This window comes from Gossypium hirsutum, chromosome A10, assembly GCF_007990345.1.
Source record: "Gossypium hirsutum isolate 1008001.06 chromosome A10, Gossypium_hirsutum_v2.1, whole genome shotgun sequence".
NCBI lineage: Eukaryota > Viridiplantae > Streptophyta > Magnoliopsida > Malvales > Malvaceae > Gossypium > Gossypium hirsutum.
In genome coordinates, this window is record NC_053433.1 from 5,606,619 (window position 1) to 5,617,222 (window position 10,604).

General features: G+C 31.6%; 1 protein-coding gene across 1 annotated transcript; it reads left to right on the top strand.

Moving 5' to 3' along the window:
* The first annotated feature begins 8,662 nt into the window (after positions 1-8,662).
* On the top strand, positions 8,663-10,271 carry LOC107897439 (protein BIG GRAIN 1-like B). Its single transcript, XM_016822893.2, has one exon. It carries the CDS (start codon positions 8,989-8,991, stop codon positions 10,213-10,215), a length of 1,227 nt encoding a protein of 408 aa, XP_016678382.1. The 5' UTR covers positions 8,663-8,988; the 3' UTR covers positions 10,216-10,271.
* Positions 10,272-10,604: the final 333 nt, after the last annotated feature.

Sequence of the window (10,604 nt, forward strand, 5' to 3'; positions counted from 1 at the left end):
CTTCCAACTCCTTTTAATTGCTCTAAGCCATTGATGTTTGTCTAGCCTAAGCTTATTAATTAAAATGGAAAAATTAGAACATCTAGTTCTAACTTATTACTACTAGCCACTGTAGTAATTCACCTAAGCATAGTGTACAACTCAAGTGTCAGATCCATATATGTGCCTTTGTTTTATTCATCCCATTGTTTATTATTACGACTACTAGTAATAGGAAGTACTATCATTGAAAGGGTTTATGTTGCATGATTCAGATCAGAGATGGATTTATTTTTTAAATGTTTGGGTGCCTTGCCCTGCCTTGGCTAGCCTAATGGGGATGGCTTTATCTGTTTGTTTGTTGAGAGGACTTGGACTGCCCGTGTGATCTCTTAGCTATGTTCCATTGCTATGCTAAACTTCAACCTGTTTGTTGTATTGGGACTTATGACTAGGCTAAACATCATATAATGTAATTGGATTAATTTGAATGAATAAAAGCTGATCTATGGACAGATGATGATGGTACTGGGAAAATGCGATGAACTTTATCTTTATCGGCCCCCCATGGCTATACATTGTTATTCATAACGAGAAAGGAATCTCTACTTTTCTTTTTTTTTGCGCATACCAACCTAGTGTATTCTGTATGGTCCAACCTTTCTCACGTACTATAAAGTGCCATTATAGCTTTTCTATGTTGCTCTGGGATAAAAATCTAAATAATTATTTTGTTCAATGTGACGAGCTTTCGTTTTGCCCTTAATCTCCAGTAAAAACCGTGACGGTTTTTCTACTTAGAAATATAGGTCTTAAGCTACTTATTTCTTACAAACCAGTATGACCGTCTGATCGAAGGTTATATCATACCGGGATAACACCATACCGGGATAACACGTGACCCTAAAAGTTCTACAACGAGAAAAGAGGCTACTGTTTGATCACGAACATCATGTCACGTGTCAAAAGCCCATTGGATCAAGCATGGACAAAAATAAGTCTGGGCTTGAGCAAAGAAGAGTGGGATAAAATAATCCGTAGTACTTGTTGGCAAAGGAGCAACAAACAAATGTTTTGCAAATGCTTCACCAAGAGTTAAAAGGGTTTATGACAAATAAATGAGTGAATACATATAATAATAAACTACATCATTAGTCACTAGTCTATGAGTAAATTTTTGTTTTGGTCACTTAATTAAACAAGCTACAATTTGGTTATTAAACTATTCAAAAGTTTTCATTAAACTACTAAACTATTCCAAAGTTGTTATTTAAGTTATTGGGCTATTAAGTGTTTTTTTTTCTATTTTTAAAGTTTCGCCAATTAGCTTTAAACGATGATTCGACGATCAATACGGTGGATCAGTACCCATCAATGAGTAGAAGAACAAATTTTATATTCAAGTCGATCTGACTCTCAGCGTTAGAGATCGAAGAAAAAAGTTGTTTGAATTTTGGTTCTCAAATTTGGGATGTAAGTTGTTTCATGAGAAAAGACTAAACTAAAGAGGAGAGAGAGAGAGAGAGCTCTTGATTGATGTAGGTGCGAATAGAGAAAGCCATATATGATTAATATTAGCAGTTCAATGATTTAAATGAAAACTTTCGTATAGTTTAATGACTAAATTGTAAGTTTGTTTTAATTAAGCGACTAAGATGAAATTTACTTATAATTTAGTGACTAATGGTGTAGTTTAACTTATATATAGTCATTTGAAGTAATATTTAGGAAATTTCTTTTTTTATTTCCAAGCTACAATTTATTTATTTTTGGCACTGAAACAAGTATTACAAAATTCATAATTATAGAGAGAAGAAGGGATTTCTAGCTGACTTAGATATTGAAATAAATTTGAAAATTTACTATTAAATCAATAGTAGACCTGTTCATGGGTCATGTTACTTGTTCATGCTCAAAGTACCGCTCGAAATTCAAGAGGGTTTAGACAAAAATATTAGGCTCGAAAAATAGGTTTGAGCAAAAAAATTAGGCTCATTTAAAATATGGGATAGGCTTGAACATTCAAGGTCCCGACCTGACTCGTTTTAAGTTTATAATATTTTTATGTTATGTTATTTTTATATATTATGTAATTTAGAACACATTTAAAAAAATAAACCTATATTAAATATATAATACTATTATAATATAAACATTAAAAAAATGTTAAGATGACTATATAAAAATTTTAAATAAATAAAGAATGTATAAAATTATTAAATATTAAAATAAAATAATATAAATATTAAAAAAATTAAAAATAATATGTACGAATTTGAGCGAAAATTTAAATTTAAATTTCGAGTCGGACTTGAACAAGCATAAAATTATTACTATTATGCTTAAACCCGACCCAAGTTCAATCTGACCTAACTCATAAACCCCACTAATCGATAACAAGTTACAATCTATTTTTACTTGTATACACGCTCATTACTTTGTCACAATCTTTTTCTAAATTAGATTTATCAAATCAAATCAGCTTTAAGCTTTATTAAAGCTTTATATTTTAATAAGTATAGGAGCCACGAGTGTAATGATTGAGCAAATAAGTACCCACATCGACCCATGCCCATCCCTTATTTTAATTTCATATTTTGTTGCCAAAATCCTAAGAAACAAAAGATGTTGTTTTGACAGCAAATACGAGTAGTGCAGTTGAAATCCATCAACCTATAAAAGAAAACGTGTCGGTGCTAACTATAGCAAAATTTCCCATATCTAATGGGAGACATATCATATATTTTAATATGGTGTTGCATTTGCATCCCAACACCTCAATCCAAAGTTTATTGCCACTAGCTAGGCATGCCCCCAGTTTGTTATTATTATACATCTGCTTGCGTGCTCTCTTGTCATGGATGCTTGAATACATGTATACATGTGTGTTGTATGTTATTATTTTACTCAACTCAAAATTTGAATTTATAATATTAATATAATCGTTTTATTAATAGATGTCGAGTTATGAAAATTATTAGGCTTAATTTGATACTACTAATAGTATCAACATCTTCTAATTCTAATTGAAAAAGTCTAATGGTTGAGAAAGAAAGAAAACCTAGGTTGGGATGTTAGGAAATGAGCAGCAAACGAGTGCCCACCGATATATATCTCAAATGGTGACTATTTATCACAACTTTTAAGTCTTTGATAAAAATTAATAACAAAACAAATTATACTTTACTCAAAGAATAAAAGCAAAAACAAAAACAAAAAAAATTATACAAATATAAAGTTTATTGGATTTGAGATTCAAATATTAACATCTTTTATGCATATATGGTAATCTTTAATTAGTAATGATGTATAAAACCACATAATTATAAGTATATTCTATGTTGACAGCATAGCTTTGTGAAATATGATATTATAAACTAATTATGATTTGGATTGCATTAATTTCCTGTTCACCAAATCAGCTGCATGCATAATTATATTGCTGATTTGCTAAAAAAGAAAGGGTGTTTTTGGGGTTTCCATTATCAAGTCCATTGATTGATTCTCTGTGTTTTATAATGTCTAACTCCCATGATTTAGTCAAAATTTTATTTATTTATATAGAAGTTAACGTAGATGTAGCATCACAATTTTTAATCTTTGTGTTTAGAACAACCCATAAATATTTTTCAATCTTTGAACCCACATCTTCCTATATTGACATTAATATCGATGCTAGGCTCAATCGGCTTGAATAGTAATACTTAAAATCTTTATATATAATAATAGCATACATTTTTTGCTCTAAATTTATTGGTTGAATAATACTATACTAGTCTTCACTCTTTACCTAAAGAGAAAAAAAAACTTGGTTGATCATTGTGAATCTTTAATAAATTTATAATACTAAACAATATTCTCACTAAATATATTAAAAATATAAAATTAGTTATCTATTAATCTATTTAATACAAAAGTTTTATATTAAACAGTATATGAGGAGGCGAGCCTCTCAAGAGCCTAAGGGGTTGCATGTATTTATATATTAAATAAATGACTTTAGCCTCGCAAAATAAATTTTATATTTTCATCTATTTTCCATTTTTATACTTTATTGGTGTTAGAGAGAAGGAAAAGGATTTTGAGTTAGTTTATTACTCCAATGAGCTAATCATTTTATTCAATTGTTGATGCAGCACTTCTTATGGATCACCAACGCATTGGTTTTGGAGTAGAGGTTCGAGATGAGAACGGAGCTTTCGTAGAGGCAATGTCCGGTCAGTTAGGCCTTTGTGTAGCCAAGGCAGTGGTTATATGAGAAGCTCTCTTGTGGATAACATTATCTTTGAATATGATTGCTTAGAGGTGTTCCTTGCTTTGAACTCACACAATCGCCACACCACTGAGTTCGGATTTTTTATTTGGTACTGTTCGCTGCAATCGCAATTTCAGCATCTATCATTTCATTAGATTCATTGGAGTCATAATAAGGCTGCTCACCAGCTCACTCGTGTGGCATTATTTCAAGCAAGCCCTCATCTTGTTTGTTAAATTTTTTATAATTGGAAGGGAGTTTAAGTTTGAGTGTATGGGATAAGTTTAATCTTTTAGACTTTTTACAATTAAATTAATATCTAATTAATTTGTAACATTAATTTAGCCGAAATCGTGGATTTTGCCATCATGGGTGAAAGAAAATATTGTATGTTAAAAATGTTTTTATTTTAAAATTTATTTAATAATGAATATAGGTAGAGTACTAATTAATAATATAGATAAAGTGGTAATGAACTTGTATTTTAATGCTATTAAATATATATTCGATCCTTAAATTTGTAATTTTTTTATTTAAAGATGATATAAAAGTGTGAAGAGATAAAATTGTCATAATTATAATATTAATTATAATTTAAAAGGAGTATTTCTATAATTTCTAAAAACTAATATTTTTAGGCACCAATAAAATTTTGCCACATCATCAAAATTTAAAGACATGAAATTATTATTATATTCCCATCCATATTCAACTTACTCTCCAACTTTAGTGTTTTTTTAAATAAAAAACATAAGTAATTAAAATTAAAAAAAATCAAATAACATAAAAACTTTATAATTTACACAATTCTTATTATTGAAATGCAATATAATTTTTACTTTTAAAAAATGCATAACATGAAATAGAAAACAGTTTTAAATGGGAAAAAGGAAAAAATCCACGGTCTAGAAAAAAAATAGTTAGCACAAAAATAAAAAAAATATATTAACTCATAGAAAAAAATGATTAAAAATTGTAAAAGAAGAAAAAATGTTTGTTTATAATTTAAAAAATTAATTATTTTTTCAATTAATTTAATTAAATTTAAATTAAGTTGACAAAAGATAGTAGATATAGATTAGTATATAATATTATTTTGTTAATCTTTAAAATTTAATGACGTGGCCGATTGAGTTTTAGCTCGATTGACATCGACATTGTTGTCAGTAGATTTAAGTTCGATGAAACGCATTATACTCTTATTTAAATATTAGAATGGACTATGAATAATTATAAGAATTGTAAGAAAGATTTAAAAGCTAGTATATCACCCTGACGTATCTCAGGATGAGGAAAATCGCGCCAAACTCATCACCCACAACTCCTTGATTCGTATGAACTAAAGTTTCCACAGGAAAAACCAAATTAGGGTTATTGACCGACTGATAACATTATAGCAGAAGTAGAAAGACCCGATGGAAGAGATGATTCCTTGCTACCCGGCACCTCCTCAATAGTGGATGAATTGAAGGGAGTGCCTGCCTTAGTCGTTTCTTAGCCTCATTGATTCTATCAAACTATTTTTTGCATCCCCCACAGCACCTGACGTGGCCATGCATTCCCCATGCACTGAACGTGAGCCAAGGAAATTAGGTGGCCCCCCCAAGCTGTTGCTGGCAGTAAAAGGGAGTTTAAACTCATTAGTGTTAGGAAAGTTTTAATAAGGATTATCAATGACTTTTCCCTTCTTATCCAAATTCAAATTTTGAACTCCCTTACTCGAAGCAGAGCCCTTACCCCACGGGGTTCCCTGATTCTTCCGCCACGGAACCGGTCTAAGTCAAGCTTGCCTTTGGACCTCCACCCGAATCCCTTCCGACCAGAATCTCAAGCAACTTAATATGACTGGCTTCGCTGTGCCCAACGACCCCACATATATAACAGATCAACGACAACCGTTCATAGCTAAAAAGAGTCTTCAAAAAAGTCTTCTCCTTGCCGACGAACCTTTTTTTCCGCATCAAAGACTCACAGATATTTAGGTGAACTCTGATACACATAAAGTTGCCCAAATAATTCTGCCAACTGCTTGCATCATACTCAAAAAACCGACCCTAGGCTACGAGCCAAGTTTTCTGATGCAAATCCATGGTGTAAGTCATGAACTTGGACCCAAAAGTCGGCATGATAGAACTCAACTAGCTCGGGATTCTCTCCTCTAGAAAGCTGGTGGATAAGCAAGATACAGTTGTTGAAAGAACAACGGCCACCCAAAATCACCTTCCTTAGATCAATAACATGATAAAAATGGATCAAATACAAACTCGAATCCTCAGTAGGCTTTAGACTCGCCCCTTGAAGTGGTCTCCGCAGAGAAAGAATAGTTCTCTCCATCGCAGCAAAATTAATGGCCCTTTCGCCCAAGAACTTGCCAACCAAGTAAAGATCATAATTGATATCCTCTCCTAACCCCGTTTCGGCTCTACAATTAGTTCGGAATCTTCTTTCTCCTTAAGTAACAAATCCCTATGGTCAGACTTCATAACTAAAGCAACGCACAAAACTGATGAAGAACGCCAAAAATCTTGCGCAAGGGTAAATTGAAACCATGAACTAAGGAAACTAAACTTGCACTTGAAGAGCAAAGCTAGGCGAGCGAGGCAATGCTCTTATGTTTTTTAATAATTTATATAAAATATTTTAAAAACCTACTTAAAATACACATGACTAAGATTTGAATAATTAATCTTGAGATAAAGAAGAATCAACCACTATTAATAATTCTAAGGAGATATTTTATTTAAAGATAAAATAAGAAATATTTTTCTCTAATTTTTTTCTTTTATTCGTAACTTAAATATCACATAATTTATTAAGTTAATTATGTCGAGTAAAAAAATCGTTTAAATCAAAGATTGACTCAAACCAAAGTATTTAAACGGTTTATAGAATATAAGTTCAAAAAACTTTAATTACCTGAAACCAAATCGAATTCTTTTCTTATCTAATATATAATTAATTAAAAAAACGACAACACTTATTTTACCAAAATAAATCTAAATTTTTTTTTAAAATATATAAAAAATTAAAAAAATAAAACTAAACTGAATCGAATTACAATAAACAATTAAAAAATAATAAAATTCAATCAAACCCAACAAATATCACCTAAACGGGAATATACAAATCAAATTGTAGAAAGAAACAGTGCGAATATGTTTTTATGGTATGGCTGTTTATCTCTAATCCACTTAGACTTGTGAATGACCTTAAAAGTAAATTTCAAGATCCACCGTTCAAATTATTTTTAAAATATAATTTTAATTCGAACAGTCTAGAATAAAGAATATATATAAAACAATCAACGTCCTCTCTATGCAAATTTAACAATATGGTCATGCACTTTAATTACTTAGAAGACAAAAAAGATTAAATCATTAATTAATTTGCCACATCATCATTCCATCCCGGCATTGGTTCCAGCTTGGACCCACTTACCCTAACCATTTATAATTACTTTCGAAAGACAGAAAACACATTGAAAGGAAATAAAATATTATATTATGTGAATATTATTTAATACACCTAATTTTTTAGTAGGGTTAATAAATTATTTCTTTTATTTAATTTAAAAAAAATATATTTGTTAATATTTGTAATGTGATATTGGTTCTTCAAATATTTCAACTTTTTCATTTGTTTGTGTTCTATGGTAAACTTTAGATTACTTTTGTATTGATTTATGATTTTACTCTATATTTATTCTGATATATACTTGTAATCGTTATGGATTTATATTGTACTTATGACAATATTATAATTGCACTCGTAAATTTTTTAGAAAACAAAACAAAAACCTAAAATTTTATGTTAATAAATCGGATAATGTCATCTAAATTTCTTTAAAAATAAATTCACTTATTTTCAATTTAGATGAATCTTTGTTTAATGATGCATAAAATTATATACCATCATAACATTACGTATAATGTATATGAGAAGTGATCCTCTTGCATTAATATAAAACTCAAATAATTGTAATTCATGAATTTTTATATGATTAATTTTTTTATATTCTATTACCATGCATATAAAATTTTAAGTAAAAATATTATAATTATATGTATTGACGTGGTTAAAATTTTTATAAACACTTAGGCTTCTTTTAGATGGGCGATTGACTATGGTGCGGTGCGTTTAGCTTACTTTTTGTCTCACGCTACAGTATCACTACAGTATTTAATCTCACTGCTACTACTGTTTTTACACTAACCGCAGCTAAACGCACTGCCCATCCAAACTCACCCTTAGTTTAATACTAATTCTAGCTGAGTTACCTCCGTCATAGATGATGGGAAAAAATATTATAATTAGGTGGAAAAGGTTGAATAGTTAAATAATTAATATGGTATTTTTAATAAATTAAATCGATGGAAATATATATATACATGTATATATAACGAAAAGCACACACTCTCAAATCATCTCTTCTCTGTTTCTCTCTGTTATTCAGGCGTGGCTTTTGGCTTTCATTACTCTCTTTCTTTTCCTTTTTTTTCTCTCTCTGGAAGCCACCAACATTAATCCATCAATGAAAAATGTCTGCTTTCTTCTTTTCCTAACTTCTTTTTTTCTTTTTAGAGCAGAATTGTCTATTTGTTTGTTTTCACATCATTAATCATGGTTGCTGCCATTAATCTCTGTCTTGTTTCCACCATTTGACTGAACTCTTCGAACCAGACAACAAAGACCAAACAATATCATTCATATCCCACACTGTTCGATTCTCTTGTTTTTTTCACCGTATAAAGCTTATGGATACGTGGGATAAAATGGTAAGAGAAGAACGGTATCGAGCCAAGACAGAAAACCCATCTTTCTCTTCATCTCTTCTCGATGCTATCTACCGTTCAATCGACGAATCCAACGGTGGTGGTAAAAGGAACGAAGACCTAATTTTTTGCAGGGAAACCAGTTCGATGAGGAAGAAGCAAAACAATAACAGTTCTTCGTCGTCGAGATTTCAACGTGCTTGCATGATCGAGAAATGGATGGAAAAGAAAGAAAATAAGGTTTTCGTTACACCAAAATCCATGGCGGATTTTGATGATCCGGTGTTGTTGAACTCGAGCTCCACCTCCTCTGATTCCAGCTACGGCGGTGGGTTTTCATCCTCGGAGTCGGATTCTTTTTACAGTGCGAAATCAAGGTCGTCGTCTTCATACCATTGCCATAGGCTACCCAAGCCTATTCGGACCAGTACCATTTCAGCACCTAAACATGAAGTGTTCCAAAACAATTTCCATGGCGCCACTCAAAAGCCAAAGCATGAAGGTAGTTTCATAAAAACGAAATCCAAGGCCTTAAAGATTTACAGTGACCTAAAAAAGGTCAAGCAACCGATATCCCCAGGTGGTCGGCTTGCTAGCTTCCTTAACTCGTTGTTCACTTCGGGGAATGCGAAGAAGACAAAAATTTCATCGTCAAAGACCGAACAGGTAACGTCAACATGTTCTTCAGCTTCATCGTTTTCAAGATCTTGTTTGTCGACGACAAAAACTCCATCTTCGAGAGGGAATGTCGGGACAAAGAGATCGGTCAGGTTTTGTCTTGACGAGGATTCCAGACCATGTGGGGGAACTAAAATCCTCCATGAAAATGAGCTTCGAACTTCCATGAGGAAACCAGTGGACAAAGAGCTTGAGTACCGCATCATGGAAGAAAATCGTAGGGTTGCTGAAGCTACAAAGGAGCTTTACAACAGCTACCAGAAGAAGAAGATAAAGGAAGAGTTATATATGAGAGGTATTATCTACAATGGTAATGAAGTGTTAAGCGATGATGAAACTTCCGCCATCGCCGCGGCCGCCATAGCCGACGACGATGAGGACGATATAGCTAGTGATGCAAGCTCGGATCTGTTTGAATTGGATAATCTATCGGCCATTGGCAGTAATGAAAGGTACAGAGAAGAATTGCCTGTGTATGAAACAACCCATCTCGACACTAATCGAGCCATTGCCAATGGTTTGATTCTGTAATATTGTCAGTTTCAACAATTTGGGGGGTTTTACATCAAAAAATTAATATTAATTTCTCTTTTGGTATAGCATCAAATTAATTATTTTCTTTTCATATTCCTATGAGTTTTCTTTGCTTTGGCTTCATAATTTTCCCCTTTAGATGTCCATAAACATAGAGTATGAGCAAACGATCATCATGGTCTAAAATAATAAGGTTTAATTATGGTTTTAGTCCCTTAGCTTTTTTACTTGGTTTAATTATTGTTTCCATTAAAATGATAATATGAATTTATTCATCATTCCATAGAATTCAATTAAAATATTATATGAAAGAATTGAAGGTGTTTTGATTAAGAGAGTCCAAACAACTATTTTTTTTCCACATGATACTCTTACTCCTAGCATTT